The 14951-nt window shown below is 45.6% G+C and overlaps 1 protein-coding gene across 1 annotated transcript; it reads left to right on the top strand.

Annotated features, from left to right (window-relative positions):
- Positions 1 to 1236: 1236 nt before the first annotated feature.
- Positions 1237 to 2400, top strand: LOC126699826 (uncharacterized). The gene is made up of 2 exons (XM_050397805.1): positions 1237 to 2112; positions 2263 to 2400. The coding sequence occupies exons 1-2, from the start codon at positions 1237 to 1239 to the stop codon at positions 2398 to 2400; spliced, it is 1014 nt and encodes a 337-aa protein (XP_050253762.1).
- The last annotated feature ends 12551 nt before the right edge of the window (positions 2401 to 14951 follow it).

The following is a 14951-nucleotide window of genomic DNA, read 5'->3' as shown; positions in this document are numbered from 1 at the left end:
AGAGGCCAACTACTCCGGACGAGCAGAATTTAGATCTCCTTCGAGAAATGAGAAAGGAGATGGACGAACTAAGGAACGCCATTAAGGAGAAGATGGATCGGAGCGTAGATAGGATGGTAAGGGCCACGGATTCACCTTTCACCACGGCGGTACTTGAATGCCCTGTACCGTCAAAGTTTCCCTTACCTCAACTTGAGTCGTTCGATAGACTCAGAGACCCTCAGGATCACCTTAATACCTTCAAGACGACTCTAGGTCTTCAACAGTCACCTGACGAGATACTATGTCATTCCTTTCCCACCACTCTCAAAGGAGCTGCAAGGGAATGGTTCACAAAGTTGCCAACTTCGTCCGTACATAACTTCAAGCAGTTGAGCAATGCCTTTTTGCGTCATTTCATAGGGGGGCAACATCCAAAGAGGCCGACAGACCACTTACTCACCATTAGACAGGGAGAGAAGGAAACACTGAGGTCGTACGTAAAACGGTTCACTTGGGAGACTCTGGAGGTGGACGAGGCTGATGACAAGGTGTAGCTAACGACCTTCAAAGCGGGACTGAGGTCCAGAGATCTCGTGGCCTCCCTCGCAAAGAATCCACCAAAGACAATGGCAGAAATGCTCCTGAAGGCACAGAAGTACATGAATGCTGAGGATGCTTTAGCAGCCATAAAGGATGTAGAGAGGCCAGGAGACAAGGCAAAGAAAGAAGACGATCGTAGGAGTCAAAAGAGAGAGCGCCCAGACCGTCGGAACAATGACGGGAATAGAAGGAAAGATGATAAAGGTCCTCAGACGGTAAGATTTACTCCTTTGGTTATGCCTGTTGACAAGATTTTAACGTAGATCAAGGACGAGACCATTGCACTCATCCCCCAATGTCCGTGACAAGAACAAGTACTACCAATTCCACAAAGATCACGGCCACAACACGGAAGATTGTAGAGACCTAAAGGAGCAGATAGAGGAGTTGATACGGAAAGCGAAATTACATAAATATGTGAAGAAGGGAGAATATAGTAAGTTTAGGGACGGTAATAAGAACCAGTATGGGTCCTCTTCCCGGGATGACGATCGCCCGTCCCAACCTCCGCAGGATGTGATCGGAGAGATAAAGACAATTACAGGAGGGCCATTTTCAGGAGGATCATTTAAATCCCTCAAGAAGGCATACCAGAGGCAGGTAAACAGTGTCCACACCATACCTCCGTCTAAGCAACGATGAACAGACCGGGACATGTCCTTCAATGAAGGAGACGCCAGGGGAGTGAAGCAGCCTCATAATGATCCTTTGGTCATAATGCTGAATATAGAGGGATTCAATACCAAGAGGATCCTCGTGGACAACGGTAGCTCCACAGACATCATCTACCTCCCTGCCTTCCAGCAGCTGAGGCTAGATCCAAGGAGACTGCGCCCATTTGACTCTCCCCTCGTCAGCTTCAGCGGAGACAGGGTATACCCTAAAGGCATAGTGACGTTGACAGTGACGGTGGGGGCCTACCCGGTGCAGTTGACCTGCCAGCTAGACTTCCTAGTGGTGGACTGCCCCTCATCCTACAATGTCATCATTGGCAAGCCCACGCTCAACAAATGGAAAGCGGCCACGTCCACCTACTGTTTGAAGGTAAAATTCCCAACAGATAACGGTGTCGGCGAAGTAAAAGGAGATCAAGTCCTGGCTAGAGAATGTTATCAAGCCGTCCTGGTTACAAAGGAGAACCACACATGGATGATCAAAGAGAAGGACGAAGACAAAATGGAAGCCCTGGAAACAGTGGAACTGGCTGAAGGAGAAGCGAAAAGGACGACAAAGATAGGGACGACGTTAAGCCCTGAGATGAGAACAAGACTTATCCAATTCCTTAAGGAGAATATAGATGTCTTCGCATGGAGCCACGAGGACATGCTGGGCATAGCTCCAGAAGTCATCCAGCATAAGTTAAATGTGGATATGGAGCGGAAACCCGTCCAGCAAAGGCGAAGAGTCTTCGCCCTAGAACGAGATCAAGCAATTACAGACGAAGTTACCAAACTATTGGCGGTAGGGTTCATCTGGGAAGTGTACTATCCTAAATGGCTGGCAAACGTCGTCCTAGTGAAGAAAACAAGTGTAAAATGGAGGATGTGTGTAGACTTCACAGACCTGAACAAGGCGTGCCCAAAGGACAGCTTCCCTCAATCGAGAATAGACCAGCTTGTGGACTCTACAGCCGAGCACAAGTTACTGACATTCATGGATGCTTTCTTGGGCTATAACCAGATAAGGATGGCTAAGGAAGACCAGGAGAAGACTGCCTTCATCACGAGTCAAGGACTCCATTGTTACAAGGTAATGCTTTTTGGATTAAAGAATGCCGGAGCTACATATCAGAGGCTGGTGAACAAAATGTTCGGCTAATAGATCGGAAGGAACATGGAAGTATAAGTGGACGATATGCTCGTCAAGAGTAAGGAAGAGCTCACACATTTGGACGACCTGAAGGAGACGTTTTCTACCCTCAAAAAATACCAGATGAGGTTGAATCCAAGTAAATGTGTTTTTGGGGTAGTTTCAGGGAAATTCCTAAGATTCATGGTGTCCCAAAGAGGAATAGAAGCAAACCCAGAGAAAGTGCGAGCCATAATCAACATGGCGTCACCCAGGACCATCAAGGAAGTTCAGAAACTCACAGGAAGGATAGCAGCTTTAAATAGGTTCGTCTCTAGAGCTACAGATAAGTGCCTGCCCTTTTTCAAGACCTTGAAGCAGGCTTTCGCCTGGACCGACGAATGTGAAGCAGCGTTCTAGGAACTAAAACGTTACCTGAGTAGTCCACCCCTCTTAAGCCCATCCAAAGAAGGGGAAGACCTATACTTATACCTGGCAATGTCAGCTTCGGCAGTAAGTGCAGCCCTGATTAGAGAAGAAGGCGCGAAGCTGCTTCCAGTTTACTACGTCAGCCAAGCCTTCCAAGGGGCTGAGTCCAGGTATCCAAGGATTGAAAAGATCGCGTTTGCGTTAATAGTAGCCTCGCGCAAGCTAAGGCAATACTTTCAGGCAAACCCCATCCTCGTAATGACGGACCAACCGATCAAGAAATCAATGAACAAACCTGAGGCAGCTGGAAGAATGGTTCAGTGGGCAATTGAACTTAGTCAATTTGACATCGAGTACCATCCCAGAACAGCAATCAAAGCGCAAGCTCTGGCGGATTTCATCACAGAGTTCACCCTTTCGGACGAAGACAGCCTTATCGACGGAGTTGAGAGATGGACGATACAAACTGATAGTTCGTCAGCCCAAAGGAGGGGGGGAGTAGGGGTCATCATAACCACCCCCGACGGAGAGATGTTCAAGTATGGGGTTCAACTAAAATTTTCGGCTACCAACAACGAAGCTGAATACGAAGGGATACTGACGGGATTGAGGCTTGGAAAGGCACTTGGAGCTAAGAACCTGTTAATCCAAAATGATTCAAAGCTAGTGATCGGGCAAATCAGAGGGAAGTACGAAGCAAAGGAAGAGAGGATGTAGAAATACCTCAGGCTGACGAAACATTTGACTCAGGAGTTCGATACAGTGGAGTTCGTGCAGATCCCAAGAAGTCAGAATATGGGGGTAGACGAAGTCTTGAAGCTAGCGTCGTCAGAAAAAAGGGAGATTAGCATGGAATTGGCGATGGAGGTCCAGAAACACCCCAGCATTGAAGAGGTCCCAACATTTACCATCCAAAGCACAAATAGCTGGATGACACCCATAGTGTCTTTCCTCCAGGACGGGCACCTCCCTCAGAACACAGAAGAAGCTAAAAAGATCAAGAAGAGGGTGGCCAGGTTCACGATCCTTAATGACGCCTTATACTAGAGAGGCTTCTCCATGCCTTACTTGAATTGTGTCGATGAAGAAGAAGCTAGATACATACTGGAAGAAATCCATGGAGGAGTTTGCGGCGACCACGCCGACCCCAGATCCCTGGTAAACAAGGTAGTATGAACAAGTTATTTCTAGCCGACTATGCAAGTGGACGTTGTTGAAATCGTCAAGAGGTGCGACAAGTGCCAGCGATACGGGAATATACAACGGCTTCCAACAGAGAGACTGACAACGATAGCCTCCCTGTGGCCATTTGCACAATGGGGGATCGACATCGTCGGCCCACTACCCCAAGGTAAAGGTCAGGTAAAATTCCTACTAGTTGCTATTGATTACTTCACAAAATGGGTTGAAGTAGAGGCTCTAGCAACGATCACCGAGGCAAGAATTCGGAGCTTTGTGTGGAAGAATATAATCTGCAGGTTCGGGATTCCCTTGACGATTATATCAGATAATGGGAGGCAGTTTGACAGTCAAGGCTTCAGAGATTTCTGTTTAAACCTTGGAATCAAGAATCAGTTCTCGTCTCCAAGGCATCCCCAGGCAAATGGATAGACAGAAGTAACGAATCAGACGTTGCTCAAGATTATCAAAACCAAGCTGGATGATGCGAAGGGTGCCTGGCCAGAAGAATTACCTAATGTCCTGTGGGCTTATAGAACCACGGCAAGAACCCCAATAGGAGAAACCCCCTTCAGGCTTACCTATGGCACTGAAGCAGTAATCCCGGTCGAAGTAGAAGTAACAAGCGTCAGACGAGGGATGTTCAACGAAGAGTGCAATGACGATGAACTGCGACTCAATCTGGACTGTCTGGACGAAGTAAGAGACAAAGCCTCCAACAAGATGACGAAGTACCAGCTGAAGATGGCTGAATACTACAATAAGAGGGTTAAACTCAGACGACTGGACATAGGAGACCTTGTCCTTCGCAAGACCACCACAGCAACTAAAGACCCTACCCAAGGAAAGCTGGGTCCCACATGGGAAGGGCCTTACCGAGTCATCCACTACTCAAGACAAGGCAATTACCACCTGGAAACTATGGACGGACAAAGACTCCCTCGACCATGGAACATTGAGCATTTAAAGAAGTACCGCCAATAGATGTAACAAACAAATATATTCATTCTTGAAATTAATAAAAGAGTTATTCATCTAATGTCTTTGTGTAAGTAGGTCTAGTCAATAGTACAACATGCAATGACCAAGTAACAAAATTTCGCATTGACAGATGTAAGTTACTAACGATACCTATAATGGTTGAAGGCCACAGAATGGCTGAATAACAAGATTCCGCCTTGACGGATGTAAGTTACTAACGAAGCCACAGGCATGACAAAACCCCTTAAATGGGTATAGGCCAAGTAACAAGATTCCACATTGATAGATGTAAGTTACTAACGAATACATAAACCTAACAAAACCCCTTTAATGGGTATAGGCCAAGTAACAAGATTCCACCTTGACAGATGTAAGTTACTAGAGAAGCCACAGGCATGACGAAGTCCCATGAAAGGGCTAAGTAACAAGATTCTACCTTGACAGATGTAAGTTACTGGCGCAGGAAGAATCTTATGGCGAGCACAAGTATCGACGAATCCACGCAAAAACAAAAGGAAAAAGGGACAAGAACCTTGCAACAAATCAAAATAAAACTCAGGCTGTACTAAAACCTATCTGTAGGATGGTGAGTTGTAGACTAAGTATCAAATCAGTGAGGAAAGGAGGGAAAGGGTAACAGTTGAAAGTTTTGCTAAGGGCGAGATACGGACGAACTCAAAACACCACAAACATGTTAGGTACCAACAAAATACAAACATATAAACAAGTAAGTGCAAATTCATAAAATCAATTAAAGCCCAAAAACAGTGAGCAATTATCCTTGTTCTTTCTAAAGACCCATAAACACTAGGCCAAAAAACATTGTTCCCAAAATAGATGAAAAAAAAAAAAAAAACTGCTATCAAAAAGCCCAAAACATAACGAGCACACACAACAGATAAATTTTTTCACAAGTGTCAGGTCCGGGCGTCAGCGGGAGCTTCACCAGAAGGATCGTCACTGGTAGGAGCGTCACTAGATGGGGCAGTGTCCCCAGGAGTCTTCTCAGGGGCATCACCTTCAGGGGCCGAAGACTGGGCAGCCTCGTCCATCGCCATTTCTTGGTCCACCACTTCAAGGTCTAGGTTCGGCAGGTCAACTCCAGTAGGATGCTTGACAAGGTACCTCCGTAGAAGCTCGAAGCCCTTGAAATACCAACTGAAGAGCACTATAGCGTACTCCTCAGTTTGCTGGAAGGCTTCGACGGACCTAGCAGCAATGGTTTTGAGCTTTTCTTTGGTCGCCTGAAGCTGGTCGTCCTTCTCCAAGTTTAACTGACGCTCAACCCTGAGATCGGTATTCAAGGCCTTGACATTTTCCTTCAAAGTGGTAGCTTCGTCCATTGAATCGATAAGCTTCTTCTTCAACGTGGAGTTCTCCTTCTCCAAAGCCTCCATCCTGGATGCTAGAGACGCCACCTTAGCCTCTTGAGTAAGACACTCTGAAGCAAGGTGAAGACTCTCCCCCAACACCTGATGAAGGAAACTAAGTCTGTCAATAAAAAAAAAAATAGAAGGGGAATAAAGAAAATGCAGAAGTATTTTACCTGGACGATCCTGTGCACGTGCTGACTCACAACTGTGTTGAGTGGCACCCCGGAAAAGACCTTGAGGTCCTCAGCATTCACAACACCGTGTGCCCGCTCCACGGCCATACACTCGTCATCCCAGACGGACGAACCAACTCTCTCCTTTTCCCTCTCCTTACCTGACACTCGTTGCCTTTTGGAGGAAGGGGTAGGGATCTCCTCAATCGAGGTAGCCGGAGAAGCCGTCCTTACATTCTCAACTCCAAAGACAATAGGAGTGGCGTTTGTAGCTGGGAGAACGGACAGACCCTTCCTCGTGATGTGGACCCCCTTCTTCCCAATATTCGCCAAAGGCTCGTCCTTCTTGGACCTCATCTTGGCGTACATGTCCTTATTAAACCTGGTCATCATCTCTGCAAAAAAAAAAAAAAAAAAAAAAAAAAAAAAAAAAAAAAAAAACTTTGAGATCCAAGTACACACGAGAAAATCAACACTTACGAAGTCAAGACTTACTCTTTTTTTCCTCAATGTCGATTTGCGCAAGACGAAGGGAGATGGGTCCAGACCTAAGCAATAGAAGGCAAGCGTCCATGGGTCTACAAGGTCCTCCTAACTTTCGATCGAATTGGCGTATTCTATCGCCTTTTCAACACGACCCTGGTATTTGCTTTTTAACTTGGGACGTCTTTTAACTGCCAAAGAAACGACCAAAGGGGTTAGAGACAACCACATAAGCAAAATGAAGATTAGCAAACGAGGAGAAACATTGACACACCTTAGTTTGGGGCTCCCCATCGACGGAGCAACCTTGGGATATCACCCCAAGCCTCGCTAGAAGGGGTCTTAAAATTGTCCCCGGATACGAAAAAGAAATGGGACTTCCAATACCTGAATGACGAGGCTAAACCCTTGACGATCCTAGTCGTCCTCGCCCAAGGGACTAGCTCATAATATCCATACTCTTTTGACTCTTTTAGACGGTAAAGGTAGACGAGCTCACTCACCTTGATCATATCCTCGTTAGTGGCCAACCATATCTCCATACAGTCGATCACTATCCTCCATGAATTGGGCATAAGTTGCTCGGGAGCAATACCTAAGTAACCTAAAAGCTCCATCACCAACGGATGGATGGGTAGCCTAAGCCCACAAGTGAAAGCAGCCTCGTAGAAGCATACCTCACCAGGGAAGAAGTGGCAAGCCCGATCCTCACTACCGGGCCGACGAACATGAACCCGCTTAGGAAATTGAAATCTATCCTTGAACCTAGCCACAATATCAGCGTCTAGCCCACACTCCTCCCCAAGGGCGTAAAAAGCCCTAACTGGACGAGGGGCAGAGACAGTCGTATCACCCTCCACCGGACCTTCGCTGGACGACAACCCGGTTTCAAGTTCGCTAGATCTCACCTCCGACATCCTCTTCGTTTCACCCTTAAACCAAGCAAGTGACTGGCCTAATATTGGAGATAGCTCCCCTAGAACTATACTCAACCCACAACCTTCTAAAATAAAGTCCCCAACCAAAGGGAAAAAGTCACCGGAAATGCCCAAAGCCGCCCCTAAGTGAGCAAAAAAGAAAGAGACCGAGGGGCAAGCTACCCTAACCTCAGAAGAACTGACCATGAAAAGGGGAATAACATCCTAAAAACCCAAAAATCAAACACAACAAAAACAAAAGCAAAGGGCAAAGGAAAAATCAGGAACTCATAAAAAGATTATGAAGGAAAGGGGAACAGAAGAGGAAGAAAATAAGAGCGTATCTTGAAGAATAAACGACTGAAGCCAGAAAAATTCGAAGAAAAACGTCGCCGAAGCAGGGTCAGAACGGTCGTAGGAATAAACAGGAAAAATAAAACTCAGAGCAAATGATTAAAGTGAAGGAAAAGAGAGTTTAGAAACCAAGACCCAAGGAAACTGAAAAATAGCAGGAAACCTAAGGGTCATGCCATTAATGCCCTCGATTAGCACGCGCCACGTGGCCACATTGCGTGTTGCGCCGCCACTACACATTAAATTCGGAGCAGAACCCCAAGAGTCACAGACAGTTCAGGAAAACTTTTCATCTTCTATGGTCCTCATGACACGTCACAGACGACCACAGAACCTGGGGGGCAACCGATGGGAGTGACGAGATTACATCCTTGGACGAAGTCAACACTCATGACAAGGTCATCTCGAGTGACGAAGAAACCAGTCATCACTGACAAGGACAGGAAGATCATTCAATATAGCCAGCCAGTGACTTGGGCAGTTACGAAACCAGTCAAGTAAACCGTTGGGAGCCTATTAAAAGCCCCATTATTAGGCGAGAGGCGTTACTAAGAAAGACATTAACATCACAACGGCTAGCAACCAAAATCACATATATAAAGCCTTCACATTGTCAACAGAAGGTACATAGACACACTCTAAAGAAAAGACTTATTATTATCTTGCTCATCTATTTCATTTCACAAAGTGCTTTTCTGTTCTAACTTTGGCATCGGAGCCGTTGTGGCAGGCACCACACCAGTGACCATCTTAGAGGATACATTTGCGCTGACTAGAGGTTCCATTGGCCTATCTTGACTGACGAATTCACGCTTCATCACATGTTAATGCTCTAACATAGACATGTTATATGTTGAGTTGTTCTGATAAATTGAGGGTAATTACGATACGTTAAATTGATGTTCTTTGGATTGGGATCGATGAATATATATATATATATATATATATATATATATATTGAAATATCCCAGCTTTGACAAGACTTGGACGACCCTGCTCACATGCATGGTCATCCGTATCAACTGTCAATAAATATATATATATATATATATATAAATATATGTCGAAATATCAACCGTATCAACTATCAATATATATATATATATATATATATATGTTGAAATATCCCAGCTTTGACAAGACTTGGACGACCCTACTCACATGCATGGTCATCCGTATCAACTATCAATATGTATATATGTTGGAATATCCCAGCTTTGACAAGACTTGGACGACCCTGCTCACATGCATGGTCATCATCCGTATCAACTATCAATATATATATATATATATATATATATATGTTGGAATATCCCAGCTGTGACAAGACTTGGACGACCCTGCTCACATGCATTGTCATCCGTATCAACTATCAAGTGCCCCACAATGAAATGTCACTCATTTTTCAATACGCCACTAGCTGGAGAAGATTGAAGATCCTATCAATGTCATCTCTTAACTTGTTTGAAGTTTGAACATATATATATATATATATATATATATATTTTTTTTTTTATTTGCATGTATCAAGTGTCCGCACAAATCTCCCATAAATTATTAGCACTAGCATCCAATTGCTATGTTACAACCTAAAAGTATAAAAAAACCTACTGCACGGATGGGCATGTTTAAATATTTTTGCAATCTTGATACAGTAGGTTCTTATTTATAAGAATTTACTGTAACAGGTTGTAAAGAATTTTTTAATATATAAACATTCTCTCTTCTCCCTATTATTTGAGTAAGATTTTATATTATTTTATTGTTTGTTATATTATTTTAATAGATTGTTTGTAAAAATAAAAATTAAGATATATGATTTATTGTAAAGTGAGTTGATATAATAAATAAAATAGATTTTTAGATGTTAAAATACCAACTTTTATACCATCCTCAATATTAGTGCACAATTGAAGACAGTGATAAACTTAGGATTTTGAATTAAGAGACAAGACATTTATAACTGAAATACATACATACATACATACATATATATATATATATATATATATATACACACACTCATAGAATTATGTAACTATGTACGTCTCATCAAATTTTTTTTTTATAGTAATTACTAATTAGATAAATGTTATTACATGCTTATGTCAGATTTTTCCCCCCTAAACTTATAAAATGATTAAATCCATATATTGACCATTTTTGACATAAAAAATCCTAAATTTTAACTTGAAAACAATATAAAATTATGAATATTATATTATTTCTGTAGGGATTAGGTTCGCGCACTTCTTTCGTGGTAGAAGTGGATACAAGCCCAACTAGCCCAATACAATAAATTTGTAGAGAGTAGGTTGAAGAGCTGGGTTTTAGCGAGGAATGCAACGACCGGACATGGTCATGAATGGGTTGAGTAACAGATACGTAGGCTAAAAAGGGAAACTTCATCCTCGGGCTTCTGGTCCGAGGAGCTTAATGTTCTTATTATTTCTTTTATGCTAGGTTACAATGGTCCTAGAGACGATACATAATGCTGCTCACCTCTCTCTCCCTCTCCTTCTTTTTTCTTTCTCCCTTCTCTTGATTGATCATCCCCTTTTATGGAGGAACTTTTACATTATATAGGCCTTCTCGGTCGATCCTGACCTTCCATATGTTGATCAGGCAAATAACTACTTGAGTGCTTGTCCCATCAGCCGCCTTCCCCCATCTTCAGCTAGTTGCAGTAACCGAAACCACACTGTTCGGGGGTCCTGTCCCCATTAATGTGGCTAGAACGTTTGTTGGCGCATTCAATGCGGAGGTGACGGTTTTTCCTTGAGCCGCTCCTACACTGTACCCCCGTGCGCGTCCTACTGTACTCGCCCTTTCTTCTGAGAGCGCCCTAGGGGATGCATTTGATGGCATGCCGTTCTTTCCTTCTAGGTTTTGGGATGCCGAGGACAGGATCGTCCTCGACTACATCTCTAGGCCATTTGGACTTTCGTTGCATGTCCTCGGTAACGTCTCTCCTCGGCGCGGGTCTTAGGCCCTAATGTAAAGTGGGTCGGGATCACAAATTCTCTGACCTCATAATAGCCCCTCAAAATCCTGCTGTCCGGCTCCTTGGACGGAGAGGAGGGTTTTGATGACATCAGGCCTCTATCATGGCTTATCAATCTTTGTCATCTATCAGTATCAGAGCCTCTTCGTCTACCCGAGACACATTCCTGGCGCCTTGGTATGTGAAGCGCGTCTTCATTAAATGCGGGTGGCTCTGTGCTCCCTACGTTCAACGGTACGATGGTAAATCCAACGGTGGAGATTTCCTTACCTTTATGGGTGAGAAAATCCGCATGGTTACTTTTAATGGGAGGTATAAATAATCTTTAGAACTGATTTGTCTCTTCACTTTCGCAGTTAAGAGTTCTGGCGCACATATCCTGGGTTCAGTCAAACTTCCATCCAAACTCAAGCCTCTCTCCAGCATAAAAAGCCCGTCCGAGGAACTTTTCCTCCTTTCTGTAAGTTTTCTGCTCTCACTAACTCGTGTTTTCTCTCTTCTGGGTTTATCTTTCTATTGTTCCTCTCTTTCTCCCGTCATCCCTTGAGTCTATTTAGCAGTTTCTAGAGATGGGTAAATTTAAAAAGTTGGTTGAGACCGAAGAGGCGATGGAAAAGTTCATTGCCGACTATAGGATACCTCCCAATGTGGGTTTGAGGTATTGTAAGGAGGGGGAGTGGCATCTTAAGAGAAGAACGGGTGAGGTGGTGATTCCCCTTCTCGCCTTTACAGAAAGGGGTGTGAGAATCTCCATGGGGTCGGTAATGAGGGGTTACCTTAGGCATTTCCGATTAGCTCCCACCTAGTGTGCTGCTAATGTGTTTAGGATCTTGGGTTGTGTGGATGCCTTAAACAAAAAAATGGGGCTAAGACTAACCTATCATGACGTAAACTGGTGCTACAACCTCCAACATTTGAGGGGTAAATCCTACTACATGAAGACAAGAGACGATACGGTTCGGCTAATCCAGTGCCACCCCAAGTCCAGCAAAGGATTGAATAAGGACTTTCTTATTGTATCCGGGGAGTGGCACGATGGCCTTCCTTGCCCAACTGTGGAGGGAGAACCAGGTGGGGTGTAGAGAGTAGGAGGGGGCCAATCTTTTGCGCCGTCTTAATTTGTGTGGTTCGGTTACTAACTATGAACATGCCTTCTTTTTGCAAATCCACACGCTTTTCACCGACACTTTCATTTGACCAACCAGGAGGATTTGGAGACCGTTCTCAAGGCGGCGGTTTTTGTAAACGAAGAGGATAATCAAGTTAGAGCCGCTCACAAAATCTTAGGGTACGATCCCATCCAGAAGTCATTTGCCGCCCCGAAGCACGTGATCAGAGCTAACGATCCTCGGCTTCAGAAAATCACTATAGCTGAGCACGGGTTTTTGATCTCTAAAGGATCTCCTGTCCCGGAGGGCATCTCGTTGGCGGGCTCCTCTCCGTCCCACCAAGCAGCGGAGGACGAGGGTGATTTGGGTCTATCCGAAGAGGGCTTCGGTATATTTGACCAGGCTGTCCCATTCGAGGATCCTTCCGGTGACCTGGGTGACCCTGACTTGTCCGAGGCAAAACTGTTGTCAGTAGGAACATCTTCTCGGGCAGAGATGGGTTTTAAGAGAAAGCCCCCGACCAGCTTGTTCGACCTGCTTGAGGGCCAGCCGGGGAAGGGTGTACAGGGAAGGTCGCAATCCAGTGTTCCGACTCCCCCTCCATAGCCCCAGCCTGTCCAGACCAGGTCTTCTCCTTCCCGGTCGCAGTCGCAGTTTCCCCGACCCAAACTTCCTGCCCCTCCCCAATTTACTCTGCCTCCTCGGCCTGAGCCCACCGACCCAAAGAGGAAGAGGAGTTCCAAGGGTAAGGAGCCAATGGACGGGGGCAAATCCCACTCCTCTCGAAAGGAGGACGAAGCCCCGCGAGCTCAAAAACAGTTAAAGATTGGGCATCAAGGCCAGGGGAAAGGGGTCGATGCCTAATCTGCGCCCAATGCTTGGCTTCCTGCCCCAATACTCCACGGGGAGCCTCTGATGGAAGATGCATCCATGATGAGCTTCCGAGACGGCGAAGGCACTTATGTGGCCAACGCGTTGGAGAGGACCCTGCTGCTCCCCGCTGACATGAACGAGTTGAAGAGTATGAGGATGCAGGAGGTTTTCCTCAGCATGAAGAGGTACCTGGGTATGGTAAGGCTTCTAATACCCATGACTCCGTTGACTTCTGCTCCTAGATTTTCATTCATAATGTGTTTGTTTCAATTGGCAGGCCGTCCAGGCCACCTATAGGCTGGAGGATGAGGCCAAGGGGCAGAGTAAGTTCATAGAACTTGAGCGTAATAAGCGTATAAAGGCTGCGCGAACCCTTAAAAATTCCGAGGCTGACCTCGCGAAGGCCAGGGAGGACTTAAAGGAGATGACCAAGGCTAGGGATAGTGCTGAGGCAGGCCTGGACGGTGCCCAAAAACAGGCCGAGGACTAGACTAGGCGCTTGCTTGCTGCCGAGGAACAATTGCAAATCGCCAAGGAGCAGATCGGTGATTTAAAGAAGAAACTGACCAAGGCAGAGGGGGCTAAGGGAGTCGCGGAATGGACCAGGGACGAAGCTGTGAGGGCCAAGATAGAGGCTGAGTTCGCCAAGACGGAGGCTGAGACCTCCAAGGACAAAGCCGAGGAGGAGGCTTACGACGCGGGGGTGGCTGAAACCCAGGCCATCCTTAAAGCTCAAATCCCCGGTCTATGTAGGTTATATTGCTCCCAGGTTTGGAATGAAGCCCTCAAACGAGCTGGGATGGAGGTTTCGTCCGACTTGTGGAAGGCGGAGAAGGTGTACTATCCTCCGGCCATCCGTGAGACCGCCTCCGCCAGCTTCGAGGCTGTGAGCGCTCCACAGGAGGCTGAGGCTGCTCAGCCGGAAGTTCCTCAGTCCGTTCTAACTCCTGACGAGCCGACTAAGGGAGGAGAGCTTCATGGGGCGACAAAAACACCTGGAGGTCTGAATCCTGAGGTGCCCCAGGAGGCTGCTAAGTCCACAGTTAGTGTTCAGGTCTCTGATGCCAAGGAACCAGCCCTCTTGGCTCGGCCCCTTCAGGCCATTCCCCTTGCTGATGTCTCCGAGGGCCTTGCTCAACCTCCCCAGGAAGGGGACGTCTCCCAGGGTTTTAAGGCCAATCCTGCTCGGCCTCCCCAGGAAGGGGATGTCTCTCGAGGTCCCGAGGCTAATCCTGCTCAGCCTCCCCAAGAAGTGGCCAAAACAAAATTGAAGAAGTAGGAGCCCTGGCCAACTTTTGTATTTGTTTTTAGTTTAGTTGTTAATTAGTTTCCCTTTTGTTTTGAGGACCTTGGAATTTGCTTGTAATTAAACTCTTTGACCATATGTATGAAATTCTTTTCTTCCTTTTTCTTTTAAATTATATGTTTGTTGCCTTTGCTGATATTTACTATTGCTGTGAATCTCATGGTTTTTGAATTGGTTATCTTAACATGTATGAATGGTTGTGCATATGATATATTTGGAATTACATCCCAGAATTCTAACTTACCCGCGCCCATGGGACGCTAAGTTTGCGTCTACACATACTTCTAGGGAGCTAAGTGCATTACCCGAGGTGCTGAGCGTGTCTTTAGGCCATGTCTGGTACTTAGACTTTCTTGGAGCTTAGACGGTTGCTAGGATGCGAGACATACAATTGTAATAG

Source organism: Quercus robur, chromosome 2, assembly GCF_932294415.1.
Source record: "Quercus robur chromosome 2, dhQueRobu3.1, whole genome shotgun sequence".
NCBI classification, from domain to species: domain Eukaryota; kingdom Viridiplantae; phylum Streptophyta; class Magnoliopsida; order Fagales; family Fagaceae; genus Quercus; species Quercus robur.
This window is presented reverse-complemented; position numbering and strand designations above follow the sequence as displayed.